Source organism: Vulpes vulpes, chromosome 2 (genome assembly GCF_048418805.1).
Source record: "Vulpes vulpes isolate BD-2025 chromosome 2, VulVul3, whole genome shotgun sequence".
NCBI classification, from domain to species: domain Eukaryota; kingdom Metazoa; phylum Chordata; class Mammalia; order Carnivora; family Canidae; genus Vulpes; species Vulpes vulpes.
This window is the reverse complement of record NC_132781.1, coordinates 21,331,981-21,357,579: the sequence shown is the minus strand read 5'-3', so window position 1 is coordinate 21,357,579 and position 25,599 is coordinate 21,331,981. Positions and strand designations below refer to the sequence as shown.

The window sequence follows — 25,599 nt, the reverse complement described above, 5'->3', positions numbered from 1 at the left end:
AAAGGAAGACAGAGGAGAGAGAAGAGGGAAAAGAGGAGGAGAAGGGATGGCACGGGGGGAGGGAGGAAGAGGAAACAGTAACTGTGGAGTCAGTGCCATTAAATATCTCACTCTGCTGGTTAGCAAGGTGAGGACTGGGGTCACCGACTCATCCCAAACTGCCCCGCTTATACCACTGAAAGGCCCATGGCCTGGGAAAACACTCATTTCTGGGTAAATCAGAGCAGGACTGCTGGTCACTCAGGAAGTATGTTCATGGATGCTTGTTTAGTCCTGTTTCTATCCACCTGCTCCATTCGGCCTTGACATATGGAAGACATGATGCCAGATGTCCTCCACCCAAGTGTCTTTGATTGCATGCCCTCTGCAAATGGGGTAGGGTGCTCCAAGAGACAGATGCCTGCGGGCGTCTGGAATGAGGCGCTTTGGGGAAACAGACTCGGGCTCCAGCGTGATTGCAATTCATCACTATGAACCTATCAACATCAAGCTCCCTTCACCTCAGGGATACTCCCAGTCTGCATGCAACCAAAGTACCAATGCTGGGCAAGGGGCACGAAATTGACTCACCAGCCACTTCCCAGGAACTGCATCACGTGATCCCATGGCCCCGGAAGCAAGAACCAGGCTGCTAATGTGACCACCTTGCTTCCCTCTGACAATGTTCCTATGAGTTACTCTCATAAGAAACATGTTAAGCACCTATTCCCTAGGGATTCCTAACACTTAGGGAACTTCCTCTTCCACCAGGCGCCAGTGACTATGGAAAACGGTATAAACAAGGGAAGTCCTGCCCATTGGTCCATACGTTGGGGGTGCGGGGGTCCAGTGTATAAAAGCCCCAGATGCAAGGAGGCATCAGTCAGAATCTGAGAACGTCACCTCAGAACAGAAGCCCACGCCTCCACTGCGACACCATGAGTGAATCGTGCTGCTCCCCGTGCTGCCAGCCCACGTGCTGCAGGACCACCTGCTGCCAGCCCAGCTGCTGTGGATCCAGCTGCTGCAAGCCTTGCTGCTGCCGCCCAACGTGCTGTCAGACCACCTGCTGTAGGACCACCTGCTGCAAGCCCGCATGCTGTGTGTCCAGCTGCAGCCAGCCCAGCTGCTGTGGGTTCAGTGGCTGCGGGTCCAGCTGCTGCCAGCCTTGCTGCTGCCGCCCAACGTGCTGTCAGACCACCTGCTGTAGGACCACCTGCTGCAAGCCCAGCTGCTGTGTGTCCAGCTGCTGCCAGCCCAGCTGCTGTGGGTCCAGTGGCTGCGGGTCCAGCTGCTGCCAGCCTTGCTGCTGCCGCCCAACGTGCTGTCTGACCACCTGCTGTAGGACCACCTGCTGCAAGCCCGCATGCTGTGTGTCCAGCTGCTGCCAGCCCAGCTGCTGTGGGTCCAGTGGCTGCGGGTCCAGCTGCTGCCAGCCTTGCTGCTGCCGCCCAACGTGCTGTCAGACCACCTGCTGTAGGACCACCTGCTGCAAGCCCGCATGCTGTGTGTCCAGCTGCTGCCAGCCCAGCTGCTGTGGGTCCAGTGGCTGCGGGTCCAGCTGCTGCCAGCCTTGCTGCTGCCGCCCAACGTGCTGTCAGACCACCTGCTGTAGGACCACGTGCTGCAAGCCCACATGCTGTGTGTCCAGCTGCTGCCAGCCCAGCTGCTGTGGGTCCAGTGGCTGCGGGTCCAGCTGCTGCCAGCCTTGCTGCTGCCGCCCAACGTGCTGTCAGACCACCTGCTGTAGGACCACCTGCTGCAAGCCCGCATGCTGTGTGTCCAGCTGCTGCCAGCCCAGCTGCTGTGGGTCCAGTGGCTGCGGGTCCAGCTGCTGCCAGCCTTGCTGCACCCCCGTCATCTGCAGGAGAACCTGCTACCAGCCCACCTGCTGCTGCCTGCCCGGGTGCCTAGCCCAAGGCTGTGGATCCAGCTGCTGCCAGCCTTGCTGCTGCTGAGCAACTTGCTATAGCCTCAGCACTCCCCGGAATATATATCCTACGCCATTTTGCCAAAGTTCCTGTCTTACGAGAAGTTGCTCCCTCGGCTTTCCTGGGAACACATGCAGTGTAACTGCCCCTGCCATCTTTCTCAGCAATGCTTATGAGTCTATGGAGGGAATGCAATCTACTTCCATTTGATTGGATTCTAGTGTCTCTGGTTTACTGTACCAATTGCTGAGCCACTCCATTTGGTCAACCCCAGATGCTGGTCAACATCCATTGATTCACACTCTCAGTCTCCGAAAAGTGATCATCACCTTCACTTCTACAGCATATAAACACACCCTTATGAGTGCATAGTTAGCTCTCCGCAGTGATCAGTAGTGATCATCTTTTTAGATAGATGCATTATACTTAGTAAGTCCTGCCAGTTTACTAAGCTCTTTGCAATGGCTTTGATCTTTCTACCTTCCGTTCTTTCCTAATAAAATCTGTGTCATCCTGCATCCAATGTTTGTAGGTTCGTATCGTTTTTCGTGTGTGTGTGTGTGTGTTATTACAGCACTTCCTTTATGAAGTCCTTCTTGAAGTTTTACTTTAAGAATATGTATACACATAGGTAGATACGACGCCCAAAAGTAAATTGAAGGTTCAATATATTTATTATCTCATTCAGTTATCACAATTGTCCCACAAATCAGGCAGAGCCCACATTAGCATTCCATTTTCGTTCTCACTTAGGGAGCAGGAAATGCTTGACCATACAGCAAATAATTGACAGAAGCAGGTCCTTTGATTTCAGGTCAAAGACTTTATTAGTTACATCTTTCTAAAAATAGAAATAATCCTGGTGATAGGGCATAAGGGAGGCATGCATTCTGAGTTGTTTCAATAACAAAGGAAATAATTATATCTTTTCCATACAGAACCATTTCAGTCTACAAACCTCTTCTTAAACCTTCTTCTCAGCTTTATGACCAATATGCCTTTAAGAGTTCTGGTTAATGAAAAGGGGGTTTGCAACTTCTCTGTCATGAGGTTCATTAGCACATATAGTGTTCCTGGCCCTATTCTTGCCGAGGGGAACCTGTTCTTTGTTGTCATGGATTGGCGTACTGGTATCATTGCATTTATCTCTTTTTTTTAAGAGCTATTTATTTATTTATTTGTTTGTTTGTTTGTTTGAGAGAGAGCATGAGTGGGAAAGGCAAGGTGGAGAGAGAATCTCAAACAGACTCCCCCCAGGAGCATAGAGCCTGACCCAGGGCTCAGTCTCACAACCCTGAGATCATGATCTGAGCCAAACCCAAGAGTGGATGCTTCACTGACTCCGCCACCCAAGTGCCCCTCATTTCATTCATCTTAAAGAAATTGGTACGAAGAATCACCCTTGCAAGCACACAAGCTCAGGCCACAATGCCAAGGCTCTCAAACGTTGAGGCAATTTGATCTCCTGACCTGGACATTGTGCAGAGAAGAGAAGTTTGTAGCGTCCTGATAGTTGAGGTACCCATGCAGTTGGCATAGGCTGCTTTGATCCAATCACAGTCTTGAGGCGGTAAACAAGAAGAGAACGATTTCCTGTGTTCTTTTCTTTTAAGATTTTCTTTCTTTGTTCGTGAGAGACACCGGGAGAGAGGCTGAGACATAGGCAGAGGGAGAACAGGCTCCCTGTTGGGGGGTCGATGTGGGACTCCATTCCAGGACCCCAGGATCACCACCTGAGCTGAAGGCAGATGCTCAACCACTGAGCCACCAGGCTTCCCCAACTTCCTGTGTTCTGTGAGATAAAGACACACAGGCTAGAGGAAATTCACATCCGAATTTTCAAGAAAAGGAGGATAAAGGAGAAGGAAAACAGAAACGGAGCAGAAAGGATGCAATCTTCCAAGTCAAGACGGATGTTAGTTAGGTTACCTCCCCAGAGGAGGAAACCTGGATCTTTGGGTGAAAAGCTGAATAATAAGGACAACTGCCAAGGCACCCAGCAGGACAAGGATAAGGAAGGCTCTGGGCAGAAAATAAGAGGTTTTGATCATGGCCACCTTCTCAAGAGATATAAAAATGCTTTGGAATAGTTAACACACTACATGTGACAGAGAGGATCATCTTCCTAGAGGACGTATCTGGAATTCTCTGCCACAGTACTTCCGTTTACAAGGCAGAGAACGTATGGGAAGAATTCCTGACATGTCCTGAGGACCTGCCCCACACTGGGCACTCAGAGAGATGCTTTACCCGCACAGTCTGTATTTGTCATACAGTCCTGGAAAGTGAGCATCACTACTTCCATATTGGAGCTGAGGAAACCAGTGTTGAGGAAAGTAACTTGTTCAAAATCGCATGTGCGCTGAAACTCCATCTTGGTTTCAAAAACAGAGCTGTTTGGTGGGCTACACATGAAATGATGAACACAGAAATCAGTGCAACAAAACCGAGAGTCCACAAATAGACACACGATTATTAGGCATTGAATTTTGCAGAAAGGTGCCACGTTTATAGGCAGAGAAAGTGTAGTCTTTTAAACAGATGGTGTTGGAACAATTAAACAGACATGTCCCCCCATTCGTCAAAATAAAGTTCAACCCATACCTCATATCATATACAACGTCCGACTCAAATAGATTATAGCCCCAAAGGTAAAGCCTAAACCTACAGAACTTCCAGACAGAAATCTAGAGAAAGGTTCTAGAGAGCTTCTGGCTTCCAGCCCCACCCCATTATGGGGCCTACTTCTGTTTGTGCCAACTTCGGAGGATGCTGCTGGCTTGCACTATCCGTTTTCTGTACTACTCTCCTTCAATCCTTGTGCAACTCTTCATCTCCAATTTTATGTTCAGTCATTAGTTTCTCTATCATAGAAGACGGTACATCTTGGTTTTGAGATTTGGAATTGTTAAGAACACTGTTCGAATTCCTCTTCTGCTACTCACTAGCTACATGTGTTGGGCAACACATAAGCTGTATTTACGTTCCCTCATGAAACTTTCTCCTACATTTTGTGTCATCCATCTATTTTTATTGAGAGAGAGAGAGAGAGACAGAGAGAGAGAGAGAGAGAGAGAGAGAGAGAGGGAAAGCGCGCATTGCAGGGGTGTGGGACAGAGAAAGAAGGAAGGGACGAGCGGTCTCCCACTGAGCTCCCACTGAGAGAGCCTGATGCGGGCCTCAGCCCCAGGACCCAGAGATCATGACCTGAGCCAAAGTCAGACTCTGAACAAACTGAGCCACACACGTGCCCCAGGGACTTTTCCTCTTGTGTGGACCCAGCACGGGACTCTCTCAATCCCTCTCTCTTGTCTCCCTTTTCTCTCCCCGCAGAAACGGCCCCCCTCCCCTCCGTGGCACAACAGTTTTCCTCTCCCCCAATTCACTTAAACGCCCCTCATACCTGCAGGGCCATGTCCCCCAACCACACAGATCCTTCTTCCAACCTTCCTATCAATTTCCTGGGTGTTCCAAGTGACCTGACCTCAATAGAGCTGTGTTGGAGGGATCAGGAAAGCCCAAGGGCCCCTCCTTCTCTGCCACTTAACTCCTCCCTCCAAATCCTTGAAGGAATTCTTAAAGTACATCCTAAGGTTCCCATGGTAGAAGTGAGGAAATTGGGACAGAGATAGGTAATGTCAGAGTTTGGTTTTTCCCAGAAGCTACTCTGAAGAACAGCGCTCAGGCATGTGGTTTCCTGCGGGAGGGAGGGCAGATCCCACTGGTTGGAAGGTGGGCAAGTGATACAGGATGGAGGCCAGCGTCACAGTTTTCAACTGGCTCGATCCTGAGAAAAATACCAGAAAAAAATAGAAACAGCCATGTCAGGATTCTCCTATTTCAGGAGCAAGGACGGCCCTGCAGTCACATAAACCAACTCTCCAGAAGCATCGGCTGAGCGTTTCTGTCAGTGCGGCACACACCCAGGCAACATGACATCCTGCTGTTGCATGAAAACAGCCAGCACCGAGACATACAGATGCAGACCTGCTGCTGCGTAGAGATTGCCCTGAACACAGGAAGATCTGAGATCTATGGCTGGCATGTGTAAGGCATCATCTGCAGTCTACGATTTTCTCCACTCAGACCCCACATTTCCTCCTTCACGATGGCAGGCAGGCACAATTTGTGTAAAAGGAAGACAGAGGAGAGAGAAGAGGGAAAAGAGGAGGAGAAGGGATGGCACGGGGGGAGGGAGGAAGAGGAAACAGTAACTGTGGAGTCAGTGCCATTAAATATCTCACTCTGCTGGTTAGCAAGGTGAGGACTGGGGTCACCGACTCATCCCAAACTGCCCCGCTTATACCACTGAAAGGCCCATGGCCTGGGAAAACACTCATTTCTGGGTAAATCAGAGCAGGACTGCTGGTCACTCAGGAAGTATGTTCATGGATGCTTGTTTAGTCCTGTTTCTATCCACCTGCTCCATTCGGCCTTGACATATGGAAGACATGATGCCAGATGTCCTCCACCCAAGTGTCTTTGATTGCATGCCCTCTGCAAATGGGGTAGGGTGCTCCAAGAGACAGATGCCTGCGGGCGTCTGGAATGAGGCGCTTTGGGGAAACAGACTCGGGCTCCAGCGTGATTGCAATTCATCACTATGAACCTATCAACATCAAGCTCCCTTCACCTCAGGGATACTCCCAGTCTGCATGCAACCAAAGTACCAATGCTGGGCAAGGGGCACGAAATTGACTCACCAGCCACTTCCCAGGAACTGCATCACGTGATCCCATGGCCCCGGAAGCAAGAACCAGGCTGCTAATGTGACCACCTTGCTTCCCTCTGACAATGTTCCTATGAGTTACTCTCATAAGAAACATGTTAAGCACCTATTCCCTAGGGATTCCTAACACTTAGGGAACTTCCTCTTCCACCAGGCGCCAGTGACTATGGAAAACGGTATAAACAAGGGAAGTCCTGCCCATTGGTCCATACGTTGGGGGAGCGGGGGTCCAGTGTATAAAAGCCCCAGATGCAAGGAGGCATCAGTCAGAATCTGAGAACGTCACCTCAGAACAGAAGCCCACGCCTCCACTGCGACACCATGAGTGAATCGTGCTGCTCCCCGTGCTGCCAGCCCACGTGCTGCAGGACCACCTGCTGCCAGCCCAGCTGCTGTGGATCCAGCTGCTGCAAGCCTTGCTGCTGCCGCCCAACGTGCTGTCAGACCACCTGCTGTAGGACCACCTGCTGCAAGCCCGCATGCTGTGTGTCCAGCTGCAGCCAGCCCAGCTGCTGTGGGTCCAGTGGCTGCGGGTCCAGCTGCTGCCAGCCTTGCTGCTGCCGCCCAACGTGCTGTCAGACCACCTGCTGTAGGACCACCTGCTGCAAGCCCAGCTGCTGTGTGTCCAGCTGCTGCCAGCCCAGCTGCTGTGGGTCCAGTGGCTGCGGGTCCAGCTGCTGCCAGCCTTGCTGCTGCCGCCCAACGTGCTGTCAGACCACCTGCTGTAGGACCACCTGCTGCAAGCCCACATGCTGTGTGTCCAGCTGCTGCCAGCCCAGCTGCTGTGGGTCCAGTGGCTGCGGGTCCAGCTGCTGCCAGCCTTGCTGCTGCCGCCCAACGTGCTGTCAGACCACCTGCTGTAGGACCACCTGCTGCAAGCCCGCATGCTGTGTGTCCAGCTGCTGCCAGCCCAGCTGCTGTGGGTCCAGTGGCTGCGGGTCCAGCTGCTGCCAGCCTTGCTGCACCCCCGTCATCTGCAGGAGAACCTGCTACCAGCCCACCTGCTGCTGCCTGCCCGGGTGCCTAGCCCAAGGCTGTGGATCCAGCTGCTGCCAGCCTTGCTGCTGCTGAGCAACTTGCTATAGCCTCAGCACTCCCCGGAATATATATCCTACGCCATTTTGCCAAAGTTCCTGTCTTACGAGAAGTTGCTCCCTCGGCTTTCCTGGGAACACATGCAGTGTAACTGCCCCTGCCATCTTTCTCAGCAATGCTTATGAGTCTATGGAGGGAATGCAATCTACTTCCATTTGATTGGATTCTAGTGTCTCTGGTTTACTGTACCAATTGCTGAGCCACTCCATTTGGTCAACCCCAGATGCTGGTCAACATCCATTGATTCACACTCTCAGTCTCCGAAAAGTGATCATCACCTTCACTTCTACAGCATATAAACACACCCTTATGAGTGCATAGTTAGCTCTCCGCAGTGATCAGTAGTGATCATCTTTTTAGATAGATGCATTATACTTAGTAAGTCCTGCCAGTTTACTAAGCTCTTTGCAATGGCTTTGATCTTTCTACCTTCCGTTCTTTCCTAATAAAATCTGTGTCATCCTGCATCCAATGTTTGTAGGTTCGTATCGTTTTTCGTGTGTGTGTGTGTGTGTTATTACAGCACTTCCTTTATGAAGTCCTTCTTGAAGTTTTACTTTAAGAATATGTATACACATAGGTAGATACGACGCCCAAAAGTAAATTGAAGGTTCAATATATTTATTATCTCATTCAGTTATCACAATTGTCCCACAAATCAGGCAGAGCCCACATTAGCATTCCATTTTCGTTCTCACTTAGGGAGCAGGAAATGCTTGACCATACAGCAAATAATTGACAGAAGCAGGTCCTTTGATTTCAGGTCAAAGACTTTATTAGTTACATCTTTCTAAAAATAGAAATAATCCTGGTGATAGGGCATAAGGGAGGCATGCATTCTGAGTTGTTTCAATAACAAAGGAAATAATTATATCTTTTCCATACAGAACCATTTCAGTCTACAAACCTCTTCTTAAACCTTCTTCTCAGCTTTATGACCAATATGCCTTTAAGAGTTCTGGTTAATGAAAAGGGGGTTTGCAACTTCTCTGTCATGAGGTTCATTAGCACATATAGTGTTCCTGGCCCTATTCTTGCCGAGGGGAACCTGTTCTTTGTTGTCATGGATTGGCGTACTGGTATCATTGCATTTATCTCTTTTTTTTAAGAGCTATTTATTTATTTATTTGTTTGTTTGTTTGTTTGAGAGAGAGCATGAGTGGGAAAGGCAAGGTGGAGAGAGAATCTCAAACAGACTCCCCCCAGGAGCATAGAGCCTGACCCAGGGCTCAGTCTCACAACCCTGAGATCATGATCTGAGCCAAACCCAAGAGTGGATGCTTCACTGACTCCGCCACCCAAGTGCCCCTCATTTCATTCATCTTAAAGAAATTGGTACGAAGAATCACCCTTGCAAGCACACAAGCTCAGGCCACAATGCCAAGGCTCTCAAACGTTGAGGCAATTTGATCTCCTGACCTGGACATTGTGCAGAGAAGAGAAGTTTGTAGCGTCCTGATAGTTGAGGTACCCATGCAGTTGGCATAGGCTGCTTTGATCCAATCACAGTCTTGAGGCGGTAAACAAGAAGAGAACGATTTCCTGTGTTCTTTTCTTTTAAGATTTTCTTTCTTTGTTCGTGAGAGACACCGGGAGAGAGGCTGAGACATAGGCAGAGGGAGAACAGGCTCCCTGTTGGGGGGTCGATGTGGGACTCCATTCCAGGACCCCAGGATCACCACCTGAGCTGAAGGCAGATGCTCAACCACTGAGCCACCAGGCTTCCCCAACTTCCTGTGTTCTGTGAGATAAAGACACACAGGCTAGAGGAAATTCACATCCGAATTTTCAAGAAAAGGAGGATAAAGGAGAAGGAAAACAGAAACGGAGCAGAAAGGATGCACTCTTCCAAGTCAAGACGGATGTTAGTTAGGTTACCTCCCCAGAGGAGGAAACCTGGATCTTTGGGTGAAAAGCTGAATAATAAGGACAACTGCCAAGGCACCCAGCAGGACAAGGATAAGGAAGGCTCTGGGCAGAAAATAAGAGGTTTTGATCATGGCCACCTTCTCAAGAGATATAAAAATGCTTTGGAATAGTTAACACACTACATGTGACAGAGAGGATCATCTTCCTAGAGGACGTATCTGGAATTCTCTGCCACAGTACTTCCGTTTACAAGGCAGAGAACGTATGGGAAGAATTCCTGACATGTCCTGAGGACCTGCCCCACACTGGGCACTCAGAGAGATGCTTTACCCGCACAGTCTGTATTTGTCATACAGTCCTGGAAAGTGAGCATCACTACTTCCATATTGGAGCTGAGGAAACCAGTGTTGAGGAAAGTAACTTGTTCAAAATCGCATGTGCGCTGAAACTCCATCTTGGTTTCAAAAACAGAGCTGTTTGGTGGGCTACACATGAAATGATGAACACAGAAATCAGTGCAACAAAACCGAGAGTCCACAAATAGACACACGATTATTAGGCATTGAATTTTGCAGAAAGGTGCCACGTTTATAGGCAGAGAAAGTGTAGTCTTTTAAACAGATGGTGTTGGAACAATTAAACAGACATGTCCCCCCATTCGTCAAAATAAAGTTCAACCCATACCTCATATCATATACAACGTCCGACTCAAATAGATTATAGCCCCAAAGGTAAAGCCTAAACCTACAGAACTTCCAGACAGAAATCTAGAGAAAGGTTCTAGAGAGCTTCTGGCTTCCAGCCCCACCCCATTATGGGGCCTACTTCTGTTTGTGCCAACTTCGGAGGATGCTGCTGGCTTGCACTATCCGTTTTCTGTACTACTCTCCTTCAATCCTTGTGCAACTCTTCATCTCCAATTTTATGTTCAGTCATTAGTTTCTCTATCATAGAAGACGGTACATCTTGGTTTTGAGATTTGGAATTGTTAAGAACACTGTTCGAATTCCTCTTCTGCTACTCACTAGCTACATGTGTTGGGCAACACATAAGCTGTATTTACGTTCCCTCATGAAACTTTCTCCTACATTTTGTGTCATCCATCTATTTTTATTGAGAGAGAGAGAGAGAGACAGAGAGAGAGAGAGAGAGAGAGAGAGAGAGGGAAAGCGCGCATTGCAGGGGTGTGGGACAGAGAAAGAAGGAAGGGACAAGCGGTCTCCCACTGAGCTCCCACTGAGAGAGCCTGATGCGGGCCTCAGCCCCAGGACCCAGAGATCATGACCTGAGCCAAAGTCAGACTCTGAACAAACTGAGCCACACACGTGCCCCAGGGACTTTTCCTCTTGTGTGGACCCAGCACGGGACTCTCTCAATCCCTCTCTCTTGTCTCCCTTTTCTCTCCCCGCAGAAACGGCCCCCCTCCCCTCCGTGGCACAACAGTTTTCCTCTCCCCCAATTCACTTAAACGCCCCTCATACCTGCAGGGCCATGTCCCCCAACCACACAGATCCTTCTTCCAACCTTCCTATCAATTTCCTGGGTGTTCCAAGTGACCTGACCTCAATAGAGCTGTGTTGGAGGGATCAGGAAAGCCCAAGGGCCCCTCCTTCTCTGCCACTTAACTCCTCCCTCCAAATCCTTGAAGGAATTCTTAAAGTACATCCTAAGGTTCCCATGGTAGAAGTGAGGAAATTGGGACAGAGATAGGTAATGTCAGAGTTTGGTTTTTCCCAGAAGCTACTCTGAAGAACAGCGCTCAGGCATGTGGTTTCCTGCGGGAGGGAGGGCAGATCCCACTGGTTGGAAGGTGGGCAAGTGATACAGGATGGAGGCCAGCGTCACAGTTTTCAACTGGCTCGATCCTGAGAAAAATACCAGAAAAAAATAGAAACAGCCATGTCAGGATTCTCCTATTTCAGGAGCAAGGACGGCCCTGCAGTCACATAAACCAACTCTCCAGAAGCATCGGCTGAGCGTTTCTGTCAGTGCGGCACACACCCAGGCAACATGACATCCTGCTGTTGCATGAAAACAGCCAGCACCGAGACATACAGATGCAGACCTGCTGCTGCGTAGAGATTGCCCTGAACACAGGAAGATCTGAGATCTATGGCTGGCATGTGTAAGGCATCATCTGCAGTCTACGATTTTCTCCACTCAGACCCCACATTTCCTCCTTCACGATGGCAGGCAGGCACAATTTGTGTAAAAGGAAGACAGAGGAGAGAGAAGAGGGAAAAGAGGAGGAGAAGGGATGGCACGGGGGGAGGGAGGAAGAGGAAACAGTAACTGTGGAGTCAGTGCCATTAAATATCTCACTCTGCTGGTTAGCAAGGTTAGGACTGGGGTCACCGACTCATCCCAAACTGCCCCGCTTATACCACTGAAAGGCCCATGGCCTGGGAAAACACTCATTTCTGGGTAAATCAGAGCAGGACTGCTGGTCACTCAGGAAGTATGTTCATGGATGCTTGTTTAGTCCTGTTTCTATCCACCTGCTCCATTCGGCCTTGACATATGGAAGACATGATGCCAGATGTCCTCCACCCAAGTGTCTTTGATTGCATGCCCTCTGCAAATGGGGTAGGGTGCTCCAAGAGACAGATGCCTGCGGGCGTCTGGAATGAGGCGCTTTGGGGAAACAGACTCGGGCTCCAGCGTGATTGCAATTCATCACTATGAACCTATCAACATCAAGCTCCCTTCACCTCAGGGATACTCCCAGTCTGCATGCAACCAAAGTACCAATGCTGGGCAAGGGGCACGAAATTGACTCACCAGCCACTTCCCAGGAACTGCATCACGTGATCCCATGGCCCCGGAAGCAAGAACCAGGCTGCTAATGTGACCACCTTGCTTCCCTCTGACAATGTTCCTATGAGTTACTCTCATAAGAAACATGTTAAGCACCTATTCCCTAGGGATTCCTAACACTTAGGGAACTTCCTCTTCCACCAGGCGCCAGTGACTATGGAAAACGGTATAAACAAGGGAAGTCCTGCCCATTGGTCCATACGTTGGGGGAGCGGGGGTCCAGTGTATAAAAGCCCCAGATGCAAGGAGGCATCAGTCAGAATCTGAGAACGTCACCTCAGAACAGAAGCCCACGCCTCCACTGCGACACCATGAGTGAATCGTGCTGCTCCCCGTGCTGCCAGCCCACGTGCTGCAGGACCACCTGCTGCCAGCCCAGCTGCTGTGGATCCAGCTGCTGCAAGCCTTGCTGCTGCCGCCCAACGTGCTGTCAGACCACCTGCTGTAGGACCACCTGCTGCAAGCCCGAATGCTGTGTGTCCAGCTGCAGCCAGTCCAGCTGCTGTGGGTCCAGTGGCTGCGGGTCCAGCTGCTGCCAGCCTTGCTGCTGCCGCCCAACGTGCTGTCAGACCACCTGCTGTAGGACCACCTGCTGCAAGCCCAGCTGCTGTGTGTCCAGCTGCTGCCAGCCCAGCTGCTGTGGGTCCAGTGGCTGCGGGTCCAGCTGCTGCCAGCCTTGCTGCTGCCGCCCAACGTGCTGTCAGACCACCTGCTGTAGGACCACCTGCTGCAAGCCCACATGCTGTGTGTCCAGCTGCTGCCAGCCCAGCTGCTGTGGGTCCAGTGGCTGCGGGTCCAGCTGCTGCCAGCCTTGCTGCTGCCGCCCAACGTGCTGTCAGACCACCTGCTGTAGGACCACCTGCTGCAAGCCCGCATGCTGTGTGTCCAGCTGCTGCCAGCCCAGCTGCTGTGGGTCCAGTGGCTGCGGGTCCAGCTGCTGCCAGCCTTGCTGCACCCCCGTCATCTGCAGGAGAACCTGCTACCAGCCCACCTGCTGCTGCCTGCCCGGGTGCCTAGCCCAAGGCTGTGGATCCAGCTGCTGCCAGCCTTGCTGCTGCTGAGCAACTTGCTATAGCCTCAGCACTCCCCGGAATATATATCCTACGCCATTTTGCCAAAGTTCCTGTCTTACGAGAAGTTGCTCCCTCGGCTTTCCTGGGAACACATGCAGTGTAACTGCCCCTGCCATCTTTCTCAGCAATGCTTATGAGTCTATGGAGGGAATGCAATCTACTTCCATTTGATTGGATTCTAGTGTCTCTGGTTTACTGTACCAATTGCTGAGCCACTCCATTTGGTCAACCCCAGATGCTGGTCAACATCCATTGATTCACACTCTCAGTCTCCGAAAAGTGATCATCACCTTCACTTCTACAGCATATAAACACACCCTTATGAGTGCATAGTTAGCTCTCCGCAGTGATCAGTAGTGATCATCTTTTTAGATAGATGCATTATACTTAGTAAGTCCTGCCAGTTTACTAAGCTCTTTGCAATGGCTTTGAACTTTCTACCTTCCGTTCTTTCCTAATAAAATCTGTGTCATCCTGCATCCAATGTTTGTAGGTTCGTATCGTTTTTCGTGTGTGTGTGTGTGTGTTATTACAGCACTTCCTTTATGAAGTCCTTCTTGAAGTTTTACTTTAAGAATATGTATACACATAGGTAGATACGACGCCCAAAAGTAAATTGAAGGTTCAATATATTTATTATCTCATTCAGTTATCACAATTGTCCCACAAATCAGGCAGAGCCCACATTATCATTCCATTTTCGTTCTCACTTAGGGAGCAGGAAATGCTTGACCATAGAGCAAATAATTGACAGAAGCAGGTCCTTTGATTTCAGGTCAAAGACTTTATTAGTTACATCTTTCTAAAAATAGAAATAATCCTGGTGATAGGGCATAAGGGAGGCATGCATTCTGAGTTGTTTCAATAACAAAGGAAATAATTATATCTTTTCCATACAGAACCATTTCAGTCTACAAACCTCTTCTTAAACCTTCTTCTCAGCTTTATGACCAATATGCCTTTAAGAGTTCTGGTTAATGAAAAGGGGGTTTGCAACTTCTCTGTCATGAGGTTCATTAGCACATATAGTGTTCCTGGCCCTATTCTTGCCGAGGGGAACCTGTTCTTTGTTGTCATGGATTGGCGTACTGGTATCATTGCATTTATCTCTTTTTTTTAAGAGCTATTTATTTATTTATTTGTTTGTTTGTTTGTTTGAGAGAGAGCATGAGTGGGAAAGGCAAGGTGGAGAGAGAATCTCAAACAGACTCCCCCCAGGAGCATAGAGCCTGACCCAGGGCTCAGTCTCACAACCCTGAGATCATGATCTGAGCCAAACCCAAGAGTGGATGCTTCACTGACTCCGCCACCCAAGTGCCCCTCATTTCATTCATCTTAAAGAAATTGGTACGAAGAATCACCCTTGCAAGCACACAAGCTCAGGCCACAATGCCAAGGCTCTCAAACGTTGAGGCAATTTGATCTCCTGACCTGGACATTGTACAGAGAAAAGAAGTTTGTAGAGTCCTGATCGCTGAGGTACCCATGCAGTTGGCATAGGCTGCTTTGATCCAATCACAGTCTTGAGGCGGTAAACAAGAAGAGAACGATTTCCTGTGTTCTTTTCTTTTAAGATTTTCTTTCTTTGTTCGTGAGAGACACCGGGAGAGAGGCTGAGACATAGGCAGAGGGAGAACAGGCTCCCTGTTGGGGGGTCGATGTGGGACTCCATTCCAGGACCCCAGGATCACCACCTGAGCTGAAGGCAGATGCTCAACCACTGAGCCACCAGGCTTCCCCAACTTCCTGTGTCCTGTGAGATAAAGACACACAGGCTAGAGGAAATTCACATCCGAATTTTCAAGAAAAGGAGGATAAAGGAGAAGGAAAACAAAAACGGAGCAGAAAGGATGCACTCTTCCAAGTCAAGACGGATGTTAGTTAGGTTACCTCCCCAGAGGAGGAAACCTGGATCTTTGGGTGAAAAGCTGAATAATAAGGACAACTGCCAAGGCACCCAGCAGGACAAGGATTAGGAAGGCTCTGGGCAGAAAATAAGAGGTTTTGATCATGGCCACCTCCTCAAGAGATATAAAAATGCTTTGGAATAGTTAAAACACTACATGTGACAGAGAGTATCATCTTCCTAGAGGACGTATCTGGAATTCTCTGCCAGAGTACTTACGTTTACAAGGCAGAGAAAGTATGGAAAGAATTCCTGACGTGTCCTGAGGACTTGCCACACACTGGGCACTCAGCGAGATGCTTTACCCGCACAGTCTGTATTTCTCATACAGTCCTGGAAAGTGAGCATCACTACTTCCATATTGGAGCTGAGGAAACCAGAGTTGAGGGAAGTAACTTGTTCAAAATTACATGTGCCCTGAAACTCCATCTTGGATCCAAAAACAGAGCTGTTTGGTGGGCTACACATGAAATGATGAACACAGAAATCAGTGCAACAAAACCGAGAGTCAACAAATAGACACACGATTATTAGGCATTGAATTTTGCAGAAAGGTGCCAAGTTTATAGGCAGAGAAAGTGTAGTCTTTTAAACAGATGGTGTTGGAACAATTAAACAGACATGTCCCCCCATTCGTCAAAATAAAGTTCAACCCATACCTCATATCATATACAACGTCCGACTCAAATAGATTATAGCCCCAAATGTAAAGCCTAAACCTGCAAAACTTCCAGACAGAAATCTAGAGAAAGGTTCTAGAGAGCTTCTAGCTCTACAGAACCCCACCCCATTATGGGGCCTACTTCTGTTTCTGCCAACTTCGGAGGATGCTGCTGGCTTGCACTCTCCGTTTTCTGTACTAGTCTCCTTCAATCCTTGTGCAACTCTTCATCTCCAATTTTATGTTCAATCATTCGTTTCTCTATCATAGAAGACGGTACATCTTGGTTTTGAGATTTGGAATTGTTAAGAACACTGTTCGAATTCCTCTTCTGCTACTCACTAGCTACATGTGTTGGGCAACACATAAGCTGTATTTACGTTCCCTCATGAAACTTTCTCCTACAGTTTGTGTCATCCATGTATTTTTTTTTGAGAGAGAGAGAGAGAGAGACAGAGACAGAGATAGAGAGAGACAGAGAGAGAGAGAGAGAAAAGGAAAGCGCGCATTGCAGGGGTGTGGGACAGAGAAAGAAGGAAGGGACAAGCGGTCTCCCACTGAGCTCCCACTGAGAGAGCCTGATGCGGGCCTCAGCCCCAGGACCCAGAGATCATGACCTGAGCCAAAGTCAGACTCTGAACAAACTGAGCCACACACGTGCCCCAGGCACTTTTCCTCTTGTGTGGACCCAGCACGGGACTCTCTCAACCATTCTCTCTTGTCTCCCTTTTCTCTCCCCAAAGAAACGGCCACCCTCCCCTCCATGGCACAACAGTTTTCCTCTCCCCCAATTCACTTAAACACCCCTATACCTGCAGGGCCATGTCCCCCAACCACACAGATCCTTCTTCCAACCTTCCTATCAATTTCCTGGGTGTTCCAAGTGACCTGACCTCAATAGAGCTGTGTTGGGGAGATCAGGAAAGCCCACGGCCCCCTCCTTCTCTGCCACTTAACTCGTCCCTCCAAATCCTTGAAGGAATTCTTAAAGTACATCCTAAGGTTCCCCTTGGTAGAAGTGAGGAAATTGGGACAGAGATAGGTAATGTCAGAGTTTGGTTTTTCCCAGAAGCTACTCTGAAGAACAGCGCTCAGGCATGTGGTTTCCTGCGGGAGGGAGGGCAGATCCCACTGGTTGGAAGGTGGGCAAGTGATACAGGATGGAGGCCAGCGTCACAGTTTTCAACTGGCTCGATCCTGAGAAAAATACCAGAAAAAAATAGAAACAGCCATGTCAGGATTCTCCTATTTCAGGAGCAAGGACGGCCCTGCAGTCACATAAACCAACTCTCCAGAAGCATCGGCTGAGCGTTTCTGTCAGTGCGGCACACACCCAGGCAACATGACATCCTGCTGTTGCATGAAAACAGCCAGCCCCGAGACATACAGATGCAGACCTGCTGCTGCGTAGAGATTGCCCTGAACACAGGAAGATCTGAGATCTATGGCTGGCATGTGTAAGGCATCATCTGCTGTCTACGATTTTCTGCACTCAGACCCCACATTTCCTCCTTCACGATGGCAGGCAGGCACAATTTGTGTAAAAGGAAGACAGAGGAGAGAGAAGAGGGAAAAGAGGAGGAGAAGGGATGGCACGGGGGGAGGGAGGAAGAGGAAACAGTAACTGTGGAGTCAGTGCCATTAAATATCTCACTCTGCTGGTTAGCAAGGTGAGGACTGGGGTCACCGACTCATCCCAAACTGCCCCGCTTATACCACTGAAAGGCCCACGGCCTGGGAAAAAACTCATTTCTGGGTAAATCAGAGCAGGACTGCTGGTCACTCAGGAAGTATGTTCATGGATGCTTGTTTAGTCCTGTTTCTATCCACCTGCTCCATTCGGCCTTGACATATGGAAGACATGATGCCAGATGTCCTCCACCCAAGTGTCTTTGATTGCACTGCCCTATGCAAATGGGGTAGGGTGCTCCAAGAGACAGATGCCTGCGGGCGTCTGGAATGAGGCGCTTTGGGGAAACAGACTCGGGCTCCAGCGTGATTGCAATTCATCACTATGAACATATCAACATCAAGCTCCCTTCACCTCAGGGATACTCCCAGTCTGCATGCAACCAAAGTAGCAATGCTGGGCAAGGGGCACGAAACTGACTCACCAGCCACTTCCCAGGAACTGCATCACGTGATCCCATGGCCCCGGAAGCAAGAACCAGGCTGCTAATGTGACCACCTTGCTTCCCTCTGAAAATGTTCCTATGAGTTACTCTCAATTAAGAAACATGTTAAGCACCTATTCCCTAGGGATTCCTAACACTTAGGGAACTTCCTCTTCTACCAGGCGCCAGTGACTATGGAAAACGGTATAAACAAGGGAAGTCCTGCCCATTGGTCCATACGTTGGGGGTGCGGGGGTCCAGTGTATAAAAGCCCCAGAATGCAAGGAGGCATCAGTCAGAATCTGAGAACGTCACCTCAGAAAAGAAGCCCACGCCTCCACCTGCGACACCATGAGTGAATCGTGCTGCTCCCCGTGCTGCCAGCCCACGTGCTGCAGGACCACCTGCTGCCAGCCCAGCTGCTGTGGATCCAGCTGCTGCAAGCCTTGCTGCTGCCGCCCAACGTGCTGTCAGACCACCTGCTGCAGGACCACCTGCTGCAAGCCTGCATGCTGTGTGTCCAGCTGCTGCCAGCCCAGCTGCTGTGAGTCCAGTGGCTGTGGGTCCAGCTGCTGCCAGCCTTGCTGCTGCCGCCCAACGTGCTGTCAGACCACCTGCTGTAGGACCACCTGCTGCAAGCCCACATGCTGTGTGTCCAGCTGCTGCCAGCCCAGCTGCTGTGGGTCCAGTGGCTGTGGGTCCAGCTGCTGCCAGCCTTGCTGCTGCCGCCCAACGTGCTGTCAGACCACCTGCTGCAGGACCACCTGCTGCAAGCCCGCATGCTGTGTGTCCAGCTGCTGCCAGCCCAGCTGCTGTGGGTCCAGTGGCTGCGGGTCCAGCTGCTGCCAGCCTTGCTGCTGCCGCCCAACGTGCTGTCAGACCACCTGCTGTACGACCACGTGCTGCAAGCCCACATGCTGTGTGTCCAGCTGCTGCCAGCCCAGCTGCTGTGGGTCCAGTGGCTGCGGGTCCAGCTTCTGCCAGCCTTGCTGCTGCCGCCCAACGTGCTGTCAGACCACCTGCTGTAGGACCACCTGTTGCAAGCCCGCATGCTGTGTGTCCAGCTGCTGCCAGCCCAGCTGCTGTGGGTCCAGTGGCTGCGGGTCCAGCTGCTGCCAGCCTTGCTGCTGCCGCCCAACGTGCTGTCAGACCACCTGCTGTAGGACCACCTGCTGCAAGCCCGCATGCTGTGTGTCCAGCTGCTGCCAGCCCAGCTGCTGTGGGTCCAGTGGCTGCGGGTCCAGCTGCTGCCAGCCTTGCTGCACCCCCGTCATCTGCAGGAGAACCTGCTACCAGCCCACCTGCTGCTGCCTGCCCGGGTGCCTAGCCCAATGCTGTGGATCCAGCTGCTGCCAGCCTTGCTGCTGCTGAGCAACTTGCTATAGCCTCAGCACTCCCCGGAATATATATCCTACGCCATTTTGCCAAAGTTCCTGTCTTACGAGAAGTTGCTCCCTCGGCTTTCCTGGGAACACATGCAGTGTAACTGCCCCTGCCATCTTTCTCAGCAATGCTTATGAGTCTATGGAGGGAATGCAACCTACTTCCATTTGATTGGATTCTAGTGTCTCTGGTTTACTGTAGCCATTGCTGAGCCACTCTATTTGGTCAACCCCAGATGCTGGTCAACATCCATTGATTCACACTCTCAGTCTCCGAAAAGTGATCATCACCTTCACTTCTACAGCATATAAACACACCCTTATGAGTGCATAGTTAGCTCTCCGCAGTGATCAGTAGTGATCATCTTTTTAGATAGATGCATTATAGTTAGTAAGTCCTGCCAGTTTACTAAGCTCTTTGCAATGGCTTTGAACTTTCTACCTTCCGTTCTTTCCTAATAAAATCTGTGTCATCCTGCATCCAATGTTTGTATGTTCCTGTCGTTTTTCGTGTGTGTGTGTGTGTGTGTGTGTGTGTGTGTGTGTTATTACAGCACTTCCTTTATGAAGTCCTTCTTGAAGTTTTACTTTAAGTATATGTATACACATAGGTAGATACGACGCCCAAAAGTAAATTGAAGCTTCAATGTATTTATTATCTCATTCAGTTATCACAATTGTCCCACAAATCAGGCAGAGCCCACATTATCATTCCATTTTCGTTCTCACTTAGAGAGCAGGAAATGCTTGACCATACAGCAAATAATTGACAGAAGCAGGTCCTTTGATTTCAGGTCAAAGACTTTATTAGTTACATCTTTCTAAAAATAGAAATAATCCTGGTGATAGGGCATAAGGGAGGCATGCATTCTGAGTTGTTTCAATAACAAAGGAAATAATTATATCTTTTCCATACAGAACCGTTTCAGTCTACAAACCTCTTCTTAAACCTTCTTCTCAGCTTTATGACCAATGTGCCTTTAAGAGTTCTGGTTAATGAAAAGGGGGTTTGCAACTTCTCTGTCATGAGGTTCATTAGCACATATAGTGTTCCTGGCCCTATTCTTGCCGAGGGGAACCTGTTCTTCGTTGTCATGGATTGGCGTACTGGTATCATTGCATTTATCTCTTTTTTTTAAGAGCTATTTATTTATTTGTTTGTTTGTTTGTTTGAGAGAGAGCATGAGTGGGAAAGGCAAGGTGGAGAGAGAATCTCAAACAGACTCCCCCCAGGAACATAGAGCGTGACCCAGGGCTCAGTCTCACAACCCTGAGATCATGATCTGAGCCAAACCCAAGAGTGGATGCTTCACTGACTCCGCCACCCAAGTGCCCCTCATTTCATTCATCTTAAAGAAATTGGTACGAAGAATCACCCTTGCAAGCACACAAGCTCAGGCCACAATGCCAAGGCTCTCAAACGTTGAGGCAATTTGAACTCCTGACCTGGACATTGTGCAGAGAAGAGAAGTTTGTAGCGTCCTGATAGTTGAGGTACCCATGCAGTTGGCATAGGCTGCTTTGATCCAATCACAGTCTTGAGGCGGTAAACAAGAAGAGAACGATTTCCTGTGTTCTTTTCTTTTAAGATTTTCTTTCTTTGTTCGTGAGAGACACCGGGAGAGAGGCTGAGACATAGGCAGAGGGAGAACAGGCTCCCTGTTGGGGGGTCGATGTGGGACTCCATTCCAGGACCCCAGGATCACCACCTGAGCTGAAGGCAGATGCTCAACCACTGAGCCACCAGGCTTCCCCAACTTCCTGTGTTCTGTGAGATAAAGACACACAGGCTAGAGGAAATTCACATCCGAATTTTCAAGAAAAGGAGGATAAAGGAGAAGGAAAACAAAAACGGAGCAGAAAGGATGCACTCTTCCAAGTCAAGACGGATGTTAGTTCGGTTACCTCCCCAGAGGAGGAAACCTGGATCTTTGGGTGAAAAGCTGAATAATAAGGACAACTGCCAAGGCACCCAGCAGGACAAGGATTAGGAAGGCTCTGGGCAGAAAATAAGAGGTTTTGATCATGGCCACCTCCTCAAGAGATATAAAAATGCTTTGGAATAGTTAAAACACTACATGTGACAGAGAGTATCATCTTCCTAGAGGACGTATCTGGAATTCTCTGCCAGAGTACTTCCGTTTACAAGGCAGAGAAAGTATGGAAAGAATTCCTGACGTGTCCTGAGGACTTGCCACACACTGGGCACTCAGCGAGATGCTTTACCCGCACAGTCTGTATTTGTCATACAGTCCTGGAAAGTGAGCATCACTACTTCCATATTGGAGCTGAGGAAACCAGAGTTGAGGGAAGTAACTTGTTCAAAATTACATGTGCCCTGAAACTCCATCTTGGATCCAAAAACAGAGCTGTTTGGTGGGCTACACATGAAATGATGAACACAGAAATCAGTGCAACAAAACCGAGAGTCAACAAATAGACACACGATTATTAGGCATTGAATTTTGCAGAAAGGTGCCAACTTTATAGGCAGAGAAAGTGTAGTCTTTTAAACAGATGGTGTTGGAACAATTAAACAGACATGTCCCCCCATTCGTCAAAATAAAGTTCAACCCATATCTCATATCATATACAACGTCCGACTCAAATAGATTATAGCCCCAAATGTAAAGCCTAAACCTACAAAACTTCCAGACAGAAATCTAGAGAAAGGTTCTAGAGAGCTTCTAGCTCTACAGAACCCCACCCCATTATGGGGCCTACTTCTGTTTCTGCCAACTTCGGAGGATGCTGCTGGCTTGCACTCTCCGTTTTCTGTACTACTCTCCTTCAATCCTTGTGCAACTCTTCATCTCCAATTTTATGTTCAATCATTCGTTTCTCTATCATAGAAGACGGTACATCTTGGTTTTGAGATTTGGAATTGTTAAGAACACTGTTCGAATTCCTCTTCTGCTACTCACTAGCTACATGTGTTGGGCAACACATAAGCTGTATTTACGTTCCCTCATGAAACTTTCTCCTACAGTTTGTGTCATCCATGTATTTTTTTTTTTTGAGAGAGAGAGAGAGAGAGACAGAGACAGAGATAGAGAGAGACAGAGAGAGAGAGAGAGAGAGAGAGAGAAAAGGAAAGCGCGCATTGCAGGGGTGTGGGACAGAGAAAGAAGGAAGGGACAAGCGGTCTCCCACTGAGCTCCCACTGAGAGAGCCTGATGCGGGCCTCAGCCCCAGGACCCAGAGATCATGACCTGAGCCAAAGTCAGACTCTGAACAAACTGAGCCACACACGTGCCCCAGGCACTTTTCCTCTTGTGTGGACCCAGCACGGGACTCTCTCAACCATTCTCTCTTGTCTCCCTTTTCTCTCCCCAAAGAAACAGCAACCCTCCCCTCCATGGCACAACAGTTTTCCTCTCCCCCAATTCACATAAACACCCCTATACCTGCAGGGCCATGTCCCCCAACCACACAGATCCTTCTTCCAACCTTCCTATCAATTTCCTGGGTGTTCCAAGTGACCTGACCTCAATAGAGCTGTGTTGGGGAGATCAGGAAAGCCCACGGCCCCCTCCTTCTCTGCCACTTAACTCGTCCCTCCAAATCATTGAAGGAATTCTTAAAGTACATCCTAAGGTTCCCCTTGGTAGAAGTGAGGAAATTGGGACAGAGATAGGTAATGTCAGAGTTTGGTTTTTCCCAGAAGCTACTCTGAAGAACAGCGCTCAGGCATGTGGTTTCCTGCGGGAGGGAGGGCAGATCCCACTGGTTGGAAGGTGGGCAAGTGATATAGGATGGAGGCCAGCGTCACAGTTTTCAACTGGCTCGATCCTGAGAAAAATACCAGAAAAAAATAGAAACAGCCATGTCAGGATTCTCCTATTTCAGGAGCAAGGACGGCCCTGCAGTCACATAAACCAACTCTCCAGAAGCATCGGCTGAGCGTTTCTGTCAGTGCGGCACACACCCAGGCAACATGACATCCTGCTGTTGCATGAAAACAGCCAGCCCCGAGACATACAGATGCAGACCTGCTGCTGCGTAGAGATTGCCCTGAACACAGGAAGATCTGAGATCTATGGCTGGCATGTGTAAGGCATCATCTGCAGTCTACGATTTTCTGCACTCAGACCCCACATTTCCTCCTTCACGATGGCAGGCAGGCACAATTTGTGTAAAAGGAAGACAGAGGAGAGAGAAGAGGGAAAAGAGGAGGAGAAGGGATGGCACGGGGGGAGGGAGGAAGAGGAAACAGTAACTGTGGAGTCAGTGCCATTAAATATCTCACTCTGCTGGTTAGCAAGGTGAGGACTGGGGTCACCGACTCATCCCAAACTGCCCCGCTTATACCACTGAAAGGCCCGTGGCCTGGGAAAAAACTCATTTCTGGGTAAATCAGAGCAGGACTGCTGGTCACTGAGGAAGTATGTTCATGGATGCTTGTTCAGTCCTGTTTCTATCCACCTGCTCCATTCGGCCTTGACATATGGAAGACATGATGCCAGATGTCCTCCACCCAAGTGTCTTTGATTGCACTGCCCTATGCAAATGGGGTAGGGTGCTCCAAGAGACAGATGCCTGCGGGCGTCTGGAATGAGGCGCTTTGGGGAAACAGACTCGGGCTCCAGCGTGATTGCAATTCATCACTATGAACATATCAACATCAAGCTCCCTTCACCTCAGGGATACTCCCAGTCTGCATGCAACCAAAGTAGCAATGCTGGGCAAGGGGCACGAAACTGACTCACCAGCCACTTCCCAGGAACTGCATCACGTGATCCCATGGCCCTGGAAGCAAGAACCAGGCTGCTAATGTGACCACCTTGCTTCCCTCTGACAATGTTCCTATGAGTTACTCTCAATTAAGAAACATGTTAAGCACCTATTCCCTAGGGATTCCTAACACTTAGGGAACTTCCTCTTCTACCAGGCGCCAGTGACTATGGAAAACGGTATAAACAAGGGAAGTCCTGCCCATTGGTCCATACGTTGGGGGTGCGGGGGTCCAGTGTATAAAAGCCCCAGAATGCAAGGAGGCATCAGTCAGAATCTGAGAACGTCACCTCAGAAAAGAAGCCCACGCCTCCACCTGCGACACCATGAGTGAATCGTGCTGCTCCCCGTGCTGCCAGCCCACGTGCTGCAGGACGACCTGCTGCCAGCCCAGCTGCTGTGGATCCAGCTGCTGCAAGCCTTGCTGCTGCCGCCCAACGTGCTGTCAGACCACCTGCTGTAGGACCACCTGCTGCAAGCCTGCATGCTGTGTGTCCAGCTGCTGCCAGCCCAGCTGCTGTGAGTCCAGTGGCTGTGGGTCCAGCTGCTGCCAGCCTTGCTGCTGCCGCCCAACGTGCTGTCAGACCACCTGCTGTAGGACCACCTGCTGCAAGCCCGCATGCTGTGTGTCCAGCTGCTGCCAGCCCAGCTGCTGTGGGTCCAGTGGCTGCGGGTCCAGCTGCTGCCAGCCTTGCTGCTGCCGCCCAACGTGCTGTCAGACCACCTGCTGTAGGACCACCTGCTGCAAGCCCGCATGCTGTGTGTCCAGCTGCTGCCAGCCCAGCTGCTGTGGGTCCAGTGGCTGCGGGTCCAGCTGCTGCCAGCCTTGCTGCACCCCCGTCATCTGCAGGAGAACCTGCTACCAGCCCACCTGCTGCTGCCTGCCCGGGTGCCTAGCCCAATGCTGTGGATCCAGCTGCTGCCAGCCTTGCTGCTGCTGAGCAACTTGCTATAGCCTCAGCACTCCCCGGAATATATATCCTACGCCATTTTGCCAAAGTTCCTGTCTTACGAGAAGTTGCTCCCTCGGCTTTCCTGGGAACACATGCAGTGTAACTGCCCCTGCCATCTTTCTCAGCAATGCTTATGAGTCTATGGAGGGAATGCAACCTACTTCCATTTGATTGGATTCTAGTGTCTCTGGTTTACTGTAGCCATTGCTGAGCCACTCTATTTGGTCAACCCCAGATGCTGGTCAACATCCATTGATTCACACTCTCAGTCTCCGAAAAGTGATCATCACCTTCACTTCTACAGCATATAAACACACCCTTATGAGTGCATAGTTAGCTCTCCGCAGTGATCAGTA

At 49.8% G+C, this 25,599-nt stretch overlaps 5 protein-coding genes across 5 annotated transcripts; all 5 read left to right on the top strand.

Annotated features, from left to right (window-relative positions):
- Positions 1-865: 865 nt before the first annotated feature.
- LOC140597748 (uncharacterized) lies at positions 866-2,428 on the top strand. The gene has a single exon (XM_072747267.1). It carries the CDS (start codon positions 918-920, stop codon positions 1,935-1,937), a length of 1,020 nt encoding a protein of 339 aa, XP_072603368.1. The 5' UTR covers positions 866-917; the 3' UTR covers positions 1,938-2,428.
- Positions 2,429-6,960: 4,532 nt separating this feature from the next.
- Positions 6,961-7,710, top strand: LOC140597754 (uncharacterized). Its single transcript, XM_072747272.1, has 2 exons — positions 6,961-7,022; positions 7,098-7,710. The coding sequence occupies exons 1-2, from the start codon at positions 6,961-6,963 to the stop codon at positions 7,708-7,710; spliced, it is 675 nt and encodes a 224-aa protein (XP_072603373.1).
- A 5,021-nt stretch (positions 7,711-12,731) lies between these two features.
- LOC140597753 (uncharacterized) lies at positions 12,732-13,481 on the top strand. The gene is made up of 2 exons (XM_072747271.1): positions 12,732-12,793; positions 12,869-13,481. Exons 1-2 carry the CDS (start codon positions 12,732-12,734, stop codon positions 13,479-13,481), a joined length of 675 nt encoding a protein of 224 aa, XP_072603372.1.
- A 5,044-nt stretch (positions 13,482-18,525) lies between these two features.
- On the top strand, positions 18,526-19,545 carry LOC140597752 (uncharacterized). The gene is made up of 3 exons (XM_072747270.1): positions 18,526-18,587; positions 18,663-18,825; positions 19,054-19,545. Exons 1-3 carry the CDS (start codon positions 18,526-18,528, stop codon positions 19,543-19,545), a joined length of 717 nt encoding a protein of 238 aa, XP_072603371.1.
- Positions 19,546-24,616: 5,071 nt separating this feature from the next.
- Positions 24,617-25,231, top strand: LOC140597755 (uncharacterized). The gene has a single exon (XM_072747273.1). The coding sequence runs from the start codon at positions 24,617-24,619 to the stop codon at positions 25,229-25,231; it is 615 nt and encodes a 204-aa protein (XP_072603374.1).
- Positions 25,232-25,599: the final 368 nt, after the last annotated feature.

Excerpts from the sequence above, each read along its gene's own strand:
- LOC140597748 (XM_072747267.1), top strand. The coding sequence starts at position 918 with ATGAGTGAATCGTGCTGCTCCCCGTGCTGCCAGCCCACGTGCTGCAGG.
- LOC140597754 (XM_072747272.1), top strand. The coding sequence starts at position 6,961 with ATGAGTGAATCGTGCTGCTCCCCGTGCTGCCAGCCCACGTGCTGCAGG. Across the intron at positions 7,023-7,097 it reads TGCAGGACCACCTGCTGCCA|GACCACCTGCTGCAAGCCCG; the intron begins GCCCAGCTGCTG and ends CACCTGCTGTAG.
- LOC140597753 (XM_072747271.1), top strand. The coding sequence starts at position 12,732 with ATGAGTGAATCGTGCTGCTCCCCGTGCTGCCAGCCCACGTGCTGCAGG. Across the intron at positions 12,794-12,868 it reads TGCAGGACCACCTGCTGCCA|GACCACCTGCTGCAAGCCCG; the intron begins GCCCAGCTGCTG and ends CACCTGCTGTAG.
- LOC140597752 (XM_072747270.1), top strand. The coding sequence starts at position 18,526 with ATGAGTGAATCGTGCTGCTCCCCGTGCTGCCAGCCCACGTGCTGCAGG. Across the intron at positions 18,588-18,662 it reads TGCAGGACCACCTGCTGCCA|GACCACCTGCTGCAAGCCTG; the intron begins GCCCAGCTGCTG and ends CACCTGCTGCAG. Across the intron at positions 18,826-19,053 it reads GCTGCAAGCCCACATGCTGT|ACCACCTGCTGTACGACCAC; the intron begins GTGTCCAGCTGC and ends ACGTGCTGTCAG.
- LOC140597755 (XM_072747273.1), top strand. The coding sequence starts at position 24,617 with ATGAGTGAATCGTGCTGCTCCCCGTGCTGCCAGCCCACGTGCTGCAGG.